The sequence below is a fragment of the Rhinichthys klamathensis genome, unplaced genomic scaffold, assembly GCF_029890125.1.
Source record: "Rhinichthys klamathensis goyatoka isolate OS25496 unplaced genomic scaffold, OSU_Roscu_1.1 h1tg000863l_1, whole genome shotgun sequence".
Classification (NCBI taxonomy): domain Eukaryota; kingdom Metazoa; phylum Chordata; class Actinopteri; order Cypriniformes; family Leuciscidae; genus Rhinichthys; species Rhinichthys klamathensis.
The window spans coordinates 719,342-737,242 of NW_026607231.1; the positions used below are offsets into that span (position 1 = coordinate 719,342).

Sequence of the window (17,901 nt, forward strand, 5' to 3'; positions counted from 1 at the left end):
ATGTTAATACCAGGTGTAAACAGGGCCTCTGTCTGCCTCTCACTGTCCCTGTTTTTGCTTCCATCCTCTCACTATCCCTGTCTGGCTCTGTTCTCACACCATCTCCAGGGAGGCCATGTATGTGTGGAGTGTTTTGATATGAGAACTTATTTCCCTAGTTCCATTCAGCACAGGGAGACATATCCTCCCTAATATACTGTGTGTTATCCTCCACGGGCCCCCCGTAGGCCTCCACGGAAATTTCCATAGTGAATTCATCAAACACGACAGAGAAAAGAAAAGGATAAAGTAAATTCATTAGCCAGATATGATGACAAATTCGTCTTCTCTGAAAGAGAAGGAAATTCTCATTAAAGTTTAGGTGTGTTGTTATTTGCTGATTGTGGCTCAATGCTGTACTGGTTAAAAGTACAGCATTTTACTCAACTACTAGTTAAAAGTTTGGGATAATTAAGATTTCATTCCAGTTCAAAAACATATTAATGGTTTTAACAGAAGTCTCTTATGCTCACCAAGGTTGCATTTATTTGATCAAAATTACAGTTAAAAACAGTAATATTGTGTAATATTATTACAATTTAAAGTCACTGAGATGTTTTTTATGAATAATTATTATAAAAAATGTATGTATGCACACAATTTTAAAAAATCATGTACTCTCATAATCTTTAATCAAAATAACTTCCCCACCCTCATGAAACGACATCTCTTCTCTGATGATGCGTTTTTCGACGAGAGGGCGGGACAACCTGTCACTCACATGAGATCACAGCAATGGCAAACCACAACAATCCAATCAATTCCAAAGGACAAAATCAAGTTCTGCCTTACATTTTTTTGTGTTCGAGGTGTCGTTTTTGTCACGTTATGCCTGAGCGTGGTGTAGGCAGGACTCGAAGATGAAGATTAAAATGAACAGACTTTATTAGCAGAAAGATAACTACACCAAACTTAACATAAACGAGAACCGACAAAGGAGCATTGACAGAAGGGAACCTATATATACTGACAAACACGGAGAACTAATTAGACCACAGCTGAACAGAATGACTAATCATAATCTGTAACCATAGTAACTATCTGTAACTCATTTTTTTAGGTTAGCTTTTACTTGACTTGTTTTTTTTTTCCTCCTGTGTGTGTTGTATATTCATTTGTTTGTTCTATGTAAAGCGCCATGAGAAGCTGTTTTAAAGGTGCTATATAAAAATAAAGTAATTATTTTTATTATTATTATTATTATTAACTAAAGAGTGGCGGGAAACTAGAACAAAGGAGTGGCCAGGTGATATTGACTCAGCCAGAATGGGCACAGCCAGAATGGTGGTCCGCAGTGGAGTGGATGGAGGGAGGAGCCATGATGGTGACAGAGATGAAGCCGATACACTGATGGCACTGGAGACCTAGACCAGACCAGAGTGCCCCAGGACTGAGGCAGAGCCTGCTGAAGCTGAAAGGGTGGAGAGACGGAGCACAGCGAATAGGTCGTAAGTCTGCGGCACAGGCAGGGTGACAGCTGACCGAGGTGGAACCGGAGGGACGAGGGAGCCCAGTGAAGCCGTATGGCCGAGGGTCTCTGGTGGAGCCAAGGGTGGGAGGAGCCAAGTCACAGGCTCCTTTGTCGCAGCGGGCGGAAGCTCCCTGTCTGTGGGGGGCTCTGGCGTAATATCCGCGGTGCAGGGTGATGGTGGGCTGATTATGCTGCATGAATATTCTTTCATCTGGGAGTAGACGCTCTCCAGACATCTAAGGATCGCCTCCCTCCATGTGTATCCTTCGATGTCCGGGAGGTCTACTGGGTGGTGGTAGTGGGTAGCCTGGCAAGCCAGACCTACATCAAGATGTTAGGTCTGGGAACTCACAATTGGGATACCTCAATCCGAGGGGCGGGATAAACGGTTGTCTTTTAATATCCCTCGGCACGCAATAGGATAGCGCTACAACCAACCAGAGCAACGCACGGCTGTGGCTGAGTGAGTCCCATGCGTTTTTCCACCAGTGAACCAGCTAGTTGGTATATTAAACTTTTGCCGTATCCGGTCGTCAAAACTCTGAACACATCTTTCTTTTTTAGGAATGACTTAAGTGACGTTCTCTTAACTCCAAGTCATCCAGAGTCGCGGGCAAAGCCGATTCGAAAGACCGCTGTTTACCAGCAGCATCTTCTTTGTTTTCAAGCGGAGGGAAATCACCTATGGAAATCACGCAGAACCGTCATAACTCTGCCGTCATTATGTTAAGCCCGCCCACCAACTCTACACGATCTGATTGGCCGGACCAGTTTTTGTTTTTTCCAGCTCAAAAGTCTATGGAGAGTTGCTAGACCACACTTTGCTGCAAAATCATTTTTGCTGCCGCTAGGGTGCGTCTAGATTTCTAGGCTAGGTAGTGGGCTCCTTTCCAAAATAATTATTTTAGTGTTTTGTCGCCATAGTTGGTATAGTGGGCGAGTTGACTGAAAAGCCACGGGTAATATTTTAAAAAAAGCCCTTCTCGGGCTTACGCAGGGAATTTATGCGTATTCCATGTAGCGGTCGGTTCTTCTGTCACTTTATGGCTGAGCATGGTGTAGGCAGGATTCGAAGACGAGGAATAAAATGAACAGACTTTATTATCAGAAAGATAACTCAAAATTATGTATTTACCCCCAACTCTCTTTGCAGAACACACAATCCTTGCTCCCTCGTCTCCCCAACCATTTCCTCCTGCATAATCTTTTTTTTTTCTTCTCCTTTTCGCTGCATATCAGTGCACAGACAATTTGGATCCAATCTTCTTGCAGGCTATCATTTTTTTAATAACAATTTCAGTCTCGCGCGAGAACTCCGGTCTCACGCACACGTGATCTTGCGTCATTTCCTTATCACTCCTCGCGTGTGTTTGGTTGTGAAATGTTTGCGGATCAAACAGAATTCTTTCTTTTGTAAAGTCATGCAGTGTGAAACCTCCTGTCGCCGATCCATAGTGCAGTGTGAACACAGCAGCAACTGAATGTTGCCCCAGAAAGTCGTGCAGTGAGAAAAGAACAGTGACCCGACTACTTTGAAAATCGTGCAGTGTGAACTCGGCATAAGGTGAACATTCCGAGTTCTGATGCATTTAGAAAGCCCCAAAATCCTCACTTATAAATTATAACTAGGCTACTATAATAACATCAATCTATTATGAGATATATGAGCTGCACAATTCTGAAGATATTTATGCATCATACCAACATAATCAAATAAAATCGAACTCAATTCCAAACAAAGTGCAGATTTTGTGAAGCATCACATAATTTAGTGAAGAATTGAATCTGTATTGAATTGTTGTTAAAGCAAATATTTAAATATTGTGAACACTCAGTCTATGAGTAGCTAACGACATCTGACTGTAAACCCACGCTGAAAGAATAGCACAAATACTTACCGTTTCTGAAGTTTATGAAATTATAGTGCATGTAAAAATTCCATTACACACTCCATTATGCAAATAGTGCTTCAGTAAATATGATTCAGTAATGTGCCGTTAATCTCTTTTATGCATGCCCATGAAGCAAATTACCAAACATTAATAGCACCAATTCAAGATTCACAACATGTGACCTCTCTCTCTTTTTCTGTCACAGTTTTTTCCCCCTCCCTCTCTGTCTTTCTCGGTGAATTGTGGAATTGTCTCAGGTTATGAATACAGATTCTTGCAGAGAGGTCACGGTTTCTCATAGACCAATGTAATTTTATCTAGCAACAATTCTTCCTGCAATAATGTGCATGAATAATGCATATGCTACCTGTGTAAGCTAGTTGTAGGGCGACATTAATGTGTGCTAATGGCTGCTTGTGGCATTTACGGAGATGCTGCATCTTTGACATTCTTAAGTCTGGTACGATGGTGACACTTTTATATTAATTCAAAATAATAGTTTCATTTGACATTTGGAATAATTTAGTATAGGCTTGCCACGATATATGATACTGACTCAGACATAGCGATAACAGTTTGAAATTTTATAATATCAACAGTTCTATTTTAATTTGATCATTTGAACAGATACATTTTCTAATAGCCTACACCTATTAATAGAAAAATCCAGAAAAATATTGAAAAATTACCTTTTATGTCTGACTTTGAATAACTATGACACAAAGGTAAGTGGGTTACACACATCCTATTGTGTAATAATAGAGTGAATCAAACACTGCTAAGGTAGGCTATCAATTAGCCACATTTAGAAGCCACAATTGAAATCAAATTTCCTTGCATTATTGCGTACAGGATCTTGCCCAATAAAATACACTATGCGCTAGGCTAGACCATAGCTCCAACCGACGGTATGTCAGTTTGAACATGGATACCGCACTGGTGTGAAAATTACATTGTAGTATGTCTAGTGTTGCATTGATATCCATATAAAATAATACTTTCTTGTAACTTTACACAAAGAGTGTGCTTATCAGTAGAGCAACTGAGATGCAACACGCTTAAGCATTTCCCTACATCTTCTCCGTTGTGTGAATATGAGAAACCAAAGGGTGTGAATATGAGAAACCGAAGGGTGTTAACAGAACACAGATACTCACCACCCACAGATATAAAAACAAATATTCACTCACACCCTATAAATTTGTATTCCCCACAGTTGAAGTGTTAATTAATAAGAATGACATGACTACAGCATTTACTTGTTGATTTAATTAAGCAATGTTGTGAAAGTATTGGCTATGGTTTATGGCAGCTGTCTGGACATCATTCCAGAAACAAAATCATTCACACTGACTGAATCCACAATACCTTTATCTTTTGTGTGATGAAATGATGAAGATAAAGATAAAAGTAAGGAAAAGTAGACCTGACTGTTGCCTTTGAAACAGTGAATCACAGTAATCCAACAGCTGGGCTTGGGGTGCTTCATGGTTCAGTGTTGGGCCCACTAAGATTTGTTTTTTAAAGTTTCTTGCTCACCAAGGCTGCATTTATTTGATCAAAAATAAAGTAAAAAACAGTAATATTGTGAAATATTATTACAATTGAAAATAACTGTTTTCTATTTTAACATATTTCAATATATTAAAAATATATTTTATATTATATAAAGTTATTTTGAAATGTCTATTCATCAAAGAATCCAGGAAAAACAGCATCACGGTTTCCGCAAAAATATAAAACAGCAAAAACAATAAGAATTGTTTCTTGAGCACCAAATCTGAATTTTGAATGATCATGAGAATACTGGAGTAATGACTGCTGAAAAGTCAGATTTGCCATCACAGGAATAAATTACATTTTTTTTAAAATATATTCACATAGAAAGCAGTTATTGTAAATGGTAATATTTCACAGTATTACTGGTTTTACTGTATTTTTGATCAATTACATGCAGCCTTGGTGAGAATAAGAGACTTTTATATAGAGTCATCATGGCTTAAGTGACAGTACAGTTCAATTCTGTAATCAGCTTTACCTAAGGGTTACTCAGCAGGAAAACAGGAACCTCACACCATAGGTGACCCTCAGCAGAGAGGAAGCGAATTAAATTGACCCTGAGGTGAATTAACACCCCCGCTGCATACAGGAACCCAACTTAGCCTAAATGAATAGGGTGCCGCTCACAGGCTGCTGTATTCATTCCTGATGATTAGTTATTGTCGGTGCTGCCGACACTTTTATGCAAAGCAATTTACTAATTGTGAGGAGCATGTTGAGGTTAACAGCCCTGCACTTACAATCGTCACGTTTAAAGCGTGGTTTATGGTCAAAGGTATGAGGAAGAATAACCCAAGTTCAATGTCGTACAGTCAAAGCAGTTTTCACCATGTTAGATTTCTGTATTCAAAGTCCAGAGTGCCAACCATTTACACCATACAATTACACTAACATGCATAGAGGTGATTGTGTGAGAATAGAGCCTGCTCCCCACTTGCTGCAAAGAATAATAAAGTAAAATCAATGTTGAGCGTGTGTGTGTGTGTGTGTGTGTGTGTGTGTGTGTGGAGAATGGCCACTCTATGCTTTGGTCAGGCCAGCGTATGATTCCACACTGCATCACATCGACTGGCTGCACTCCAGATTACTAATCCTGAACAGCTGCCTGCTGTTAAATTATACACACCGACAGGTGTTAACCACACATACACACAAAACACAAGCACACACATTTATAAACATGCGTACATAGATCATACATAAACCCACACACATGCATATGCTAGAATATTATATATATTGATCATGTATGAAAGGTCCAGTTGCCCGTGTCATATAATATGTGTATGAGCTAATCAGATAACAACATTTGGGGGGCATGGTGTGTTTTTTTTAAAGCCATAATCTATATGAGCTAATTACTCAGGGTTATAGCTAATTACTAGGAGTTATAGCTGGGTAACCAGGGCAGAATTACACCCTTTCTGGGTTTGCAAAGACAACAAAATGAGGCTTGACACATCATGCATATAATCAAAATGTTATTTCTAGATCAAATGTGGATAATCAGATTTTTATGGGCAAACAGGATTTGATAGCATTCCTGTTGGACATGTCACAAAACATTTTTCTTTTCTTTTCTGTGACTACAATACCCGCTCTGCTCAAAAGGGGGAGCTCTTAGTAAAAGCAGCTGTGACAGAAGTCCATGAAAAGAGATGCATTTTTGTTATAAGACTCACTGGTTAGATTCTGTAGGGAGTTGATCGATTCTGTCTGGTTCATTTCCAACAAGTTCCAAGGCTAACAGTAAAAGATGCTTTCATAATGAAAGCTTACGAATGCGGATTTGCCAAAGGGTAAACATAATTGCATCTAAGACCAATTGATTTACTACAGGATAAATAATGAAAGAAAAACAGACAGCGTAAAAGAGATATTTCTAAATTGTTTAATGCAACATTATTGTAAAATCGTAACAGTAAGGTCTGCTGACAAAGAGAAAAATCCTTATAAGGTCCCAAGAAACATTTCACAGTCACTCATGGATAGACCATGGAAAGAGAACCATTCTAGTCAAAGTATTTTGGTGTTCATAATAATGATAACAGACAATCAGACCACCAACAATAGTTTGTATACAATGTGAAATCTGCATCGATTAAAACATTCTTACACACACACGCACGCACACACACGCATACAATTGCAAATATACAAACAAATCTTGGTTTAATTTTAGGTACATGCAGTGAAATACTGTATAAAAATAGACATTTGAATTGCTTTCTGTACAAACACATATATACACATATATAAATACGTAGTAAAAAAAACATAAAAGGCATTTACAGTCACATTGTGTTCACTTTTGTACAAAAGACCAAAAAGTCATACCAAGTAAACAATATTAACCGAAAAGCTTCCACATGCGACTCAATCAAGGCTACAGCGCTGAACTCTCTCCCTTTCTCCTCCTTTAAATGATTAGTTCACTCTACGAAAATAGAGCGAACGAAAAAGAATGAGATAGGGAAATGTTCTTTATCAGATTGTTGCTTAGCTCTGGCGTACGTCCTGAAGCAATTTGTTGATTTCGGCAACCAGTTCACTAGCGTCGACCACTTCGTGTCTCGTGTCGTTGCGTTTTCCCTGCCGCTGGCTGAGCACGCTCTCCAAGTCGTCCTCTTCGTAGTTCTCTGGAATCTCCTCCATCGCCGGCAGCCATTTTAAGTGTGCCTGCGAGGCCGCATGATTGGTTGAGCCATGTCCGCTAGTCACGGCACCACCGGGATTCTGAAAGTGAGTATTGGCCGCCCACACAGCAACACCCTGTGGGTAAGAGGGACCGGTAGATGACGCTTTACCCGGCAGGAAGCCCTTTCTGATCTCCATGCCAATGGAGTAAGGGGGCGGGCCGGCGCATTCTTCGAGCTCTCTGACCTCAGCGTAAGAAGGTGGCAGGAGACGTTGGAAGACGTTGTTCATTTCTGACAGCAGAGAGCTTCCGCATTCCTCATCGTTGTCCTTTCCGAAGGTAGAAAAGCTCTTCTTAGCTGAGTCGACTGACTGCTGGTCCTCTTCGAGGACCTGAGGCCTGCTCTCTTCTCCGGGGATGTACATGTTCACACGGTAATCCGAGGACGCCTGACATGGCATCCAGCACTGGTCAGAGTGACCCAACACACGGCACTCCTCCGTACACAATCTCATGACTGCTTAGAGAAAGACAGAGAGACATTTCTCAGTGGGTTTTTAGAAGCTAAATCAATCAAACTTGGATTTTAAACATTATCCCCCAGTTTCACAGACCAGACTAAAGCCTAGTCCCAGACTAAAATGCATGTTTGAACTGTTTTAACTGAAAGCAACTATCTTAAAATATGTCAGTGTCATTGTTTTGTCTCAAGATGCACAACAGTAATGTTTTTTTCTTCTAAGGAACGCTAAAAAGGATACATTTCTAAAAGCTAAGTAAATGTTCTAATTGAACTAAGACCTAATCCTGGTTTAGTCCAAGCCCTGTCTGTAAAACCAGTCATTTTTTAAACTGTATTTTTCATACCCCTGTCTAATTTCCATCTGTTTTAATTACTATTTTAGAAGAAACATCTGAGACAACGTTGATACTATACTGAAATTAAAATAAATCTCCTGAGCTATGAAAGAGCAACCTCTGAGCAATGACATTTTCTCTGGGCATGTGAAAAATGGCAGAAAGGAAAGTGAGGAAAACAAAGGGATGAAAGAGAATGGGAAAACGAAGAGGGATGATAAGGTGAGGAAGTTAGAGAATGGATTTCGGAGGTGGGCGGGTGGGTTATAGGGAGGGAGCTTGAGAAGCAGAGGAGATTGAGAGTTTGTCATTCTTCCATTCCAGTTTCTCTTGTAGAGGCTGACATCCTTTGTTAAGCTGGATTATTATTCATTACTTTGGCAGTGCTCCCTCGCACAAATCAGATATGACTGAATTTGAATATTAGAGACAAAGCAGCAAGGGGGGAAAATGAAGAGGACAAACTGGAATTGGGATGGGGAAAAAAGCAACTGAGCGAAAATTACAATAAACTACTTTGGTGAGGAAAGGGTGGAACTCTAATCGATGCACACAGGTTGCTTCTTTCTCTCTATAAAAGAGGAAGAGCAGGGCTGAAATAGCGGCCCTCTGGGGAGAAAAGAGAGTGTGTGTGTGTGCGGAAGGGGGGTTTAACTGCATTGTGAAAGCAATTACGGTGAATTTTCCTCAGTTCAGATTTTGAAAGCATAGGGCTGTCACTCAGAGGAGAGAATGAATACAGGGAAATAACACTCCAGTCCACGCCTCCACACACGCACATCCACATACACTGTCTTAAGCTGCCGATAAAACAGATTGACATTGCAAAAGGTGGTGGTTACAAAAATAACACGATTTCAACCAAGAACCACATAATTCACAGGCGTTTTCCTTAATTTTCTCCTGCATATTGAGTGTAAAAGCACAGCGCAGGTCATTTAATTTATTCCTGCACCTGTTTACAACGTAATAAAAGTAAGTCACGGTAGACTGGGTGTTAGACTGCATCATAAATGCAATGTGCTCGATATAATCAAGCTGATGAATGTCATAATTCAGGGTGATAAAAGGTGAGAAACCAAATGAGAGACCAATCAGACTCAATTTCTCACCTGGGTGGAGACGATGGTGTCCATCGCTGTGGAAGAGGTCTCCGAAGCCGTCGCCTAGCAACCGGTCGATGGGCGAATCGCGGCCCATCTCGCAGTCGCTGTCGCCCGCATCACTGTCGCCACGCCCACTATCTTTCAGACTGAACTTATCCATGTCCTGGAGGGCGTACCTGCACACACATTCACACAAACAGTTACAGGTTGATCATGATGCTCTGGATCATACTGTATAAAATATACACTATTTGCAAAATTCGAATCAAATCAATCACTAAACTCAATCACCCCATTTAAAGGTGATTTGTAAGAGAAATCAAACATGTAACACATTCAGAATGGCATTACATGTTTAATTATATGAAGTCAGCTAAAATACTCGCAATACAAATCATCTCTATGCATTGCATACAGTCTATGAACATGCATATGCAAAGCAGGCAAGCACATGCCCCACCCATCATTTTACCTTTGTACAGACTATAATCTTTATTTAACCATCATTTAAACAGATCTATTCAGTGATGTCTCTTTAGCACCATGCATTTATCTCACACCCAAAAAATGGAGTAATGACCTTTACATATTTTGATTCACATCAGCAGAGGCGTGCATGACAAAAAAAGTAAAACTACCTAAAGCTAGTGTTTTTAAATCATCAACGTGACATTGAAATGCATAATTGTATGGAACAATGGTTTTAACAATATGCATGGGATAAAATGACATGATCCAAGAACAGAACGCAGATGAGAGGAAAGAAAAAAGGCACAGAAAGCAAGCTATGACCTCATGTGAGGAGCAGTCCAATCAGGATCTGCGAACGTGGGTGACCACGGCAACAGGGAAGTTCTGTCCTATTCTACCACAAACATTTTAGAATACCTATCATCCAATCCGATCGAACCAGCAGCACACAACAGGTTGAGTATCACTACCCATCTACTCTACCATAATTCAGAGCAGATCATGTCCATATAAGGAGTTGGAGCTTGGAGCGTAGTATTTGTTTGTTTGTTTGTTTGTTTGTTTGTAAGTTTACCTGTAGCTGCGAGAGTATTTGTTCCCTCTGAAGCTGGGCCGTGGCTGATACTGACCCTGATGGAGTATTGAGAGGAGCTGTGAGACTTGCTATAGCAAAAACAGATGACATAAATAAAAATAAATACTGATGGAACACGACACTCATTCACACACGCACACACACAAATGAACAAAATGAAAAGTGTTAGTGCGAGAACAACACACAGAGACGTGAATGTTATGTTTACATAGGTGAATGAAAAGATGAGTATAAACAGATGATTTCACAAGCTCTTTATGAAGAAAAGCACCAATTACACTGTTTCAATTGACATTCAAAGACTTGCTTTTACCTCCACAGGGGGCGTGGCATGTGTAAGCTCCAGGGCGAAGTTCTCAGGGATGTGATTGGAGGAAATAGTGACCAAGCTGTTTAGCGAATGGCGGCTGTGTTGGCTCTGCCGGGTGCCCATGTGGGCCCGTTCTGGTCCGGGCGAGGAGGTTGGCGAGCGATGGTGCGCCCGGATCGGGAGGGTCCCGTTGACAGTTGGCATCAGGGTGATGTCACCCTTATGGATCTGCCGTGAGGGTTTTTTAGGGTGCTGTTGGTAAGTAGACTCAGCCACCCTGCAGTTGTATGAGCGAGTGTCCTTCTTTTCACGTGAGCAGCGTAGGGCAAAGGCCACCATGATGAGAAGTAGAACAGCACATATCGCCACAAGGGAGATGATGATGATCATTGACACGTCTAGAGGGCCATCTCCAGATCCTCCACCTGTTAGATGGGGGTTCATGTGGTTCTCAATGTTTTCATAAAGTGAAAGCCTCAGTAGGGCTCTGGCACTAAGGGGTTGGGCACCATGGTCCTGCACTAGGATGGTCAGCTCCACGTGATCCTGTGGAATGTCCTGCATGCTGACATTGGTCCGAATTTCGCATGTTTTAGCATCCATGGCGAAGTAACCTGCCTCGTTGCCTCCTACGACAGAACATGAAAGGTCACCGTTGGTGCCAGCATCACGGTCTATGGCACGGACGACAGTTACAATGTCCCCGACCTCTGCGTATTTGGATACGGGAACATCAGCCGTGTGGTTCCACAGCTGAGGCATCATGATGACCGGTCTGTTGTCATTCTCATCCAAGACGGTCAACACAAAAGTCACGTTACTACGCAGCGGAGGACTTCCAGAATCCCGGGCCTGGACTAAGAACGAGATCTGACTTACGTCTTCACGATCAAAAGTACGCAGAGCATAAATGTCTCCGTTAGAGGGGTCAATGGTGACGTAAGTGGAGATGGAGCTCCCATGGATCATACTTTCAAGTATGGAGTAGCTCACTTGTCCATTTGGGCCCAGGTCTGGATCTGAGGCCTTCACAGATGACAGATAAGCTCCTGGTGAGTTGTTTTCTGCCTTGGAAATCTCATACCTGCTCTTCTCAAACCTCGGCGCATTGTCGTTCTCATCCTGGACCTGCACAGTGAAGCGTTTTATGGTAGATAAACTTGGAGAGCCTTTATCTTCGCCAATAACGGTCAAGCTGAACTCTGACCTCTTCTCTCTGTCCAGAGTGACATTTGTTACAATCATGTAGTTCTTCTCATATGTCTTCTGCAGCCTGAAATGACCCTGGCCGTGGAGACGGCACTCCACCTCTCCATTCAACCCAGAGTCCAGGTCATCTACCCTCACCAGAGCAACAAATGAATCTACAGGAGCTGTCTCTGATATATAAGCTATCTCCTCGTTTCCAGAGGACATTAAATTAATACTAATGTCAGGTTTGTTGTCATTCACGTCCACCACTTTGATTATGACTTTACAGTGTGCTGGCATTGAGTTGGGGCCCATGTCTTGAGCTTGAACATCTATGTCAAACGAATTTGTGCTTTCAAAGTCAACTTTCCTCATCAGTGTCAAATGACCGTTATCAGAACTAATTTTAAAGGTCTCTAAAATTTTAGGTGACACGTGACTGCTAAAAGAATATACGATTTTCCCATTGGTCCCTTCATCTGGGTCAGTGGCATTCAGATCAATAAGCAAACTGCCCAAAAGGGAATTTTCAAGCAAATTGATCACATAAGATGGTTTCTCAAATACCGGATTGTTGTCGTTCGAGTCAGCTATGCTGATTTTCAGGAGCGTTGTTCCAAATTTTGGGGGAACGCCCCTGTCTGAGGCGGTGAGCTGGAGTTCATAACTCGCTCGCACCTCTCTATCCAGCTCTTTAAGCACAATGAGCTCAGCGTACTTGGCGCCATCGGTTCTAGTTAGAATATCAATCTTAAAGAAGTCAGATGGGGTCAGAGAGTATGTGTTCAGAGAGTTCTCCCCGACGTCTGGATCTGTGGCGCTGTCAAGGGGAATGCGCGTCCCCACGACGGCGGTTTCGGAGATCTCTATGGGAATGACGGGGCGCGCGAACTGTGGCGCATTATCGTTAATGTCCAAAATCTCCACTTCGATGTGGAACAGCTGCAGGTGCTCCGTGGGGAGGGTGAGGACGTCAAATTCGATAGTGCAGTTAAGATTCTTTTCGCACAGTTTCTCGCGGTCTATTTTGGTCCTGATGCTAATCTCTCCATCCTGGTCGCGCACGGAGAGAAGAGACGCGCTGCCGCGCTGCATGGCTCTAAAGCGTAACGGAATCGAGCTCGGAAGTTTGGACAAAACATCAGCGACATCTTCTCGAAGTCTGGCGATTACTGTACCCACCTTCTGCTCTTCGTAAACTTGGTATTTCAGAGTTTTAGCCGAGACGTGTTGTGCCAATGTTACGAGCACAGCAAGTTTGAGTAAAGTGACACAGAACACTGTGCCCTTGCTGGTATCCATGTTGGGTTCCGACAGGCACACAAATAAACTCTCAGAATGATTGTCGTTTCCTTTGTTGTACTGGCTCAATCCTTCACATGCGTTGTTATGGTCTCAAAAACATCTCCAGATGCGAAAGAAAACGTCTTCTCAAAGGGTTCCGACGTACAAAATGGGTCTTGACAAATAAGCAGAGTGCAGGAGTATAAAACAAGCAATGACATTAAAACCAAAAGCGCATATCCCCCTGTCACTAAGGAGAAATCTGTTGCGCGTATCAAGAGACTGGAAGCGCAACCTCCGTCTGGAGAGCCTGTGTGCGCGCGTATCTGTCTCCCGCTGTCTGAAGACACTCTTTGAGAGACTAACCCAAAATAGCAAAGCCTCCTTTAGAGCCACGGCTTCAGACAAAACGCTTCTCTTAAATCAAGGGCTGCCCCTTCTCTCTGCGACTGACCATTCAACACAGAGCCACTATAGATCCCAATTAAATGAAGGGGAGAAAGGAAGTGGATAACTCCGCCCTTTAGGGTCTCTCTCTCCCCCTCTCTCTCTCCCTCTCCCGAACGCGCTTCAACAAAGGATGAGAGAGCAGAATTTAAGAATAACTCGAGCTGAACTTTCCCTCTGGATGAATGCCAATACAATTTATTCACTTATTATTTACCTCTAGATTAAGGATCGTAGAATGTTTGTTTGGTGAATTTGTGTAGCTACAGAAAATATGCATTTAGGCTATAATATGACCTCATTTATGAATCTAAATGTGTTTGGTGAGACCCACTTTGTTTAAACATCTGTAACTATAATTATAATAGAATAATCATAATATAAATATAACAATCCCATATTTTTTCTGCTATAAAATAAAGTAGTTTAGAAAGCTTACTTATTCTAAAACTGTATAAATTAACATAAGATTGTAAACATGAAAAGATACCATTTAGGGTTCCTGAGATCACCCCCTGGAGAACCTGTATCTTTAAAAAGAGAGGAACTTCCAAGGTGGAACGCATAAATTCCCCCAAGAACTCCAAAAACACTAATTGTAACCATAAGTTTCCCAAACACTCTTCAGAGGATTCTGCCAGTGTGACAATCTTATAAGAACCACTAATAGGATTGTAACACCAAATTAAAACATCAACATTAATTATTATGCACAGAGGGCAGTCTGTTGCTCTGACATATAAAGGGCTGTTGTGCTCATGGTCCTGTTCCACATTTTACTCCATGTACATTTCTGTTGCTTCTCCATCATTCAGTAAAAAAAATTAAAAAAATAGAGAGACAACACAAACCAAACAAAACCTGGAAGCAAATATAGAACTATAAAACAGATCGAAAACCATGACAGTGTTTGTGTCTCATGATCGTGTCCAATACAGGTGTTCTGACGATTCATGCTACCCATCGAGATTTGCTACTTGCGCATGTGCAGACGCACAGTTTTTTATAACAAAAGGTACATTTTCATGTGTTATATTGTAATTTCCCTTTAAAAATGCTAACTAGCATATGAATATGTGTACGGTCAGCCAGCTGAACAATAATAACTGAAAGTTTCAGTTAGGCTACTAAGGAAAAGTGTGCTTTGACAAGTCAAAGATGAATATTTGATGATAATTTTTAATTTTCACACCGTTTTAAAAATAAAAACAGTAGTCTAAAGTATACAGTAGCTACTCATAACTTAGAATTGTATTATAATTGTATTTCATATAATATTAATCGACATTCTGTGATCGATTCGCGTTACGGTAGCATTTTTCGACAAGGCAGCACAAATCGTCAGAACACCGGCACTAAAATAACCGACTTACCCCTGTAAATGTTTAAAATACCGTACGAGCCCATGATAAACAATATTAGCGTCCGAATAGGACTTAACTGACAGTAGCCTATGCTTTCACTGGCCTTTAAAAGCGCTCTTTAATTAAAATAAATTTATAAAATTCTAACAACAATCAGTGTAATGACAATTTTATTCTTTGCATGAAAACACTTGAATTAGCCTAATTTAACACTGTCTGTGTGTATTAAAACTTCAGAATTATATTCATTTAAACCTTTAACAGTGATAAGGTAAAGCTAAGAGTGGTCCAGACCAACCTTCCGAACGTATGACTTACAGAAGAGCGTTTCGGGAAACACGTATTAACCATAAGGTACAGCTTAAGGTGTAACTTAAGCAGAAAACTGAAATGATAATTTATTGTAAAATGCAGTCAAATAATCTTTGTTTTATTTACAAAAAAACAACAACAAAACAACAACATGTTTTACAGTAGCCGCTATACAGAATAACGTTCTTTCATTTTGCTGGACTAAACTAGAATAAAAAAAAAACTGCTTAAGTGTCTTTCTTAAACCCTTTTAGTGTTGCCCGCTTTCCCTGTTTGGGGTTCAAGTATTCTCACGCGATACTGACTCGTCATCTGCCATATAGATTTGAGTTTAAGCTGTGTGTCGAATCACTGATGAATGAGTACAAAAAAAAAACTCACTCACGCGCACAAACAGCTCTACGCACGTGAATAATACGGTTTTACATGTCTTTTGGTGTGATTCCAGCTAAATGTATTAACATAACATCCATGCAAGTGCTTAAGAAGAATTTGCACAGTCTGGACCGGGTCGTCTGGACCGGGTCACTTGCATTTGTGCTTGGGTCATAGTTACTCTATGAGAGAAAGCTTTCTCCGAGTCTAAACTATAGAGGGAAATTAGTTTGAGAGTGTAAAAACGGGGACAATTCAATTGCTCTATCACGCTCACGGGCAAACGGATGAATAAAATACATTAAATGGCCTATTTCCTGACTCTCACTGAAATTCCCATGGTGATATTTTAACCCGTGGAAATGTAGCCAACCATATCAAACGCACAGAAGTTGGGCTTGGATTTATAAAAAGCCCTTTGGCGACAGATTTGACACAAATGCTGCTCCTCTTTTCCCAAGCCTGGAGTTCCATGTGCTTTAACAAACCAAGAGGGCCCATACTGAGACACTGGGGTATTCTGGCGACTGTTTGGGAAAGTGATTACCAGGGATATTTCCGCGTTACCAGAAGGCGCACGTTTGACCCCGCACTTGCTTTTGTTTAGTTTATTCTTTTCATAAGACACCATGTTTGCGAATCGTCTGCATTTCGCCCGACCAATTTTAGCAGGGCGATTTTAACCAGGTTGGATACGGCCGAGCGCTCTCTTTGGCTCCGAAGCTTTAATGCAATTACCTCTGCTCTAATCACATTGCCTGAACAAAGACGTCAAAGTCTTTGCTGAATTTCGGGGGTTCTGGAATGCCCGCAGTGTTGCATGAAAAATCACACAGTCTAAAAGAAGTGTGATAAGTAAAAACAGATGCACAGGCTAATGCACTTAGACACGGTTTGGCTTAAAAAAGACTAGAAAAAATCCCTCATCTGACATAACCTATTTATACTAGCGAACAATGTGATAGTAAAACGAATACATTTAAGTTGAAAGCCAACTCGCGAGGCAGGTGCAACTTGACACATATACCCCCGGTTTTAAGCCTTAAACAGTCCCAGACTAAAATGCATGTTTGAGCTGTTTTAACTCAAAGCAACTATCCTAAAATATGCCAGTGCCATTGTTTTGTATCAAGATGCATACCAGTTATGTTTTTTTTTCTCTAAGGCACGTTTATAAAAGTTACTCAAATCCTAACTGAACTAAGACCTAATCCTGGCTTAATCTGAGCCCTTTCTGTGAAACCGGGCTGTATAAAATAATTTCCAATGCTGTTTATAGCATTCAAAGAATGCCTACTGATTAGGCTCAAATGGAATAATGAACAAGTCATGGAGCAAAGAAACATCTGCATTTTTGGTGGCAGTACAACTTTACTACACCATACGGGACCACTGCGTCTCAATCTCCGTGACAGAGGCGCATCCCTCTATGTGTCATAAAACCAAACCACGGATTCAACTCTTGTCATTGATATTCTGTCCTTTCCCAGTCCAACAATGAATGGCCCCAGCAGGTGGAACGCAGACCATGAGGTTGGCTTCCAATCTTGCGCGCGAACTTTGTCGCTGGAATGCGCGTGAACGAGCGCGCGCTGCCGTTGTAAAGGCACGCGAGCATCTGTCGCCTCGTCTGTCTCATTATCCCTCATTCGATTAGCGCCTTCTCTTTCAAGGCGGGTAGCGTCTCGCTTTCTCAATAGACCCCTGGTCACAAAGGTCTCTGACAATGCGCATTGTTATTCATAGCGGGCCAAAGAGCAAACTTAGTCCTCTCCCCCTGGTTGGAACGGTACTTTTACTGCTTTATGAGTCGTTGAGCGGGATAACAAGACTCGAGAGCCTGTTTGCTCGCGTGATGCATGTAGTGTTCGTTCTTAAGAGCACTATATTGAGCTTCGTGTCGCGGTGAGGGCGACAAATTTATTGCTGTTCTTTAACAGTAGCCCACTATGGTAACCCAGCCCTGCTATAAAACCACAAGTTAGTGT

General features: G+C 41.4%; 1 protein-coding gene across 4 annotated transcripts; it reads right to left on the minus strand.

The window, feature by feature from the left end:
* Window positions 1-6,839: 6,839 nt before the first annotated feature.
* Window positions 6,840-14,026, minus strand: pcdh18a (protocadherin 18a). 4 transcript variants are annotated; one of them, XM_056243893.1, is made up of 4 exons: window positions 10,944-14,026; window positions 10,610-10,665; window positions 9,571-9,740; window positions 6,840-8,117 (listed from the first exon to the last, which is right to left on the minus strand). In XM_056243893.1, exons 1-4 carry the CDS (start codon window positions 13,431-13,433, stop codon window positions 7,462-7,464), a joined length of 3,372 nt encoding a protein of 1,123 aa, XP_056099868.1. In that variant the 5' UTR covers window positions 13,434-14,026; the 3' UTR covers window positions 6,840-7,461. The 4 variants fall into 4 exon arrangements, with proteins under 4 accessions (XP_056099868.1, XP_056099865.1, XP_056099864.1 ...); XM_056243890.1 differs by having other exon boundaries at window positions 10,610-10,698; XM_056243889.1 differs by having other exon boundaries at window positions 6,840-8,120; window positions 10,610-10,698.
* Window positions 14,027-17,901: the final 3,875 nt, after the last annotated feature.

Coding starts and splice junctions, on each gene's coding strand:
- pcdh18a (XM_056243889.1), bottom strand. CDS start 13,433: ATGGATACCAGCAAGGGCACAGTGTTCTGTGTCACTTTACTCAAACTT. Junction 9,741..10,609: donor AAATACTCTCGCAGCTACAG/GTAAACTTACAA, acceptor ATGTGTGTGCAG/GTACGCCCTCCAGGACATGG. Junction 8,121..9,570: donor ACACCATCGTCTCCACCCAG/GTGAGAAATTGA, acceptor TCTTTCTCTAAG/CAGTCATGAGATTGTGTACG.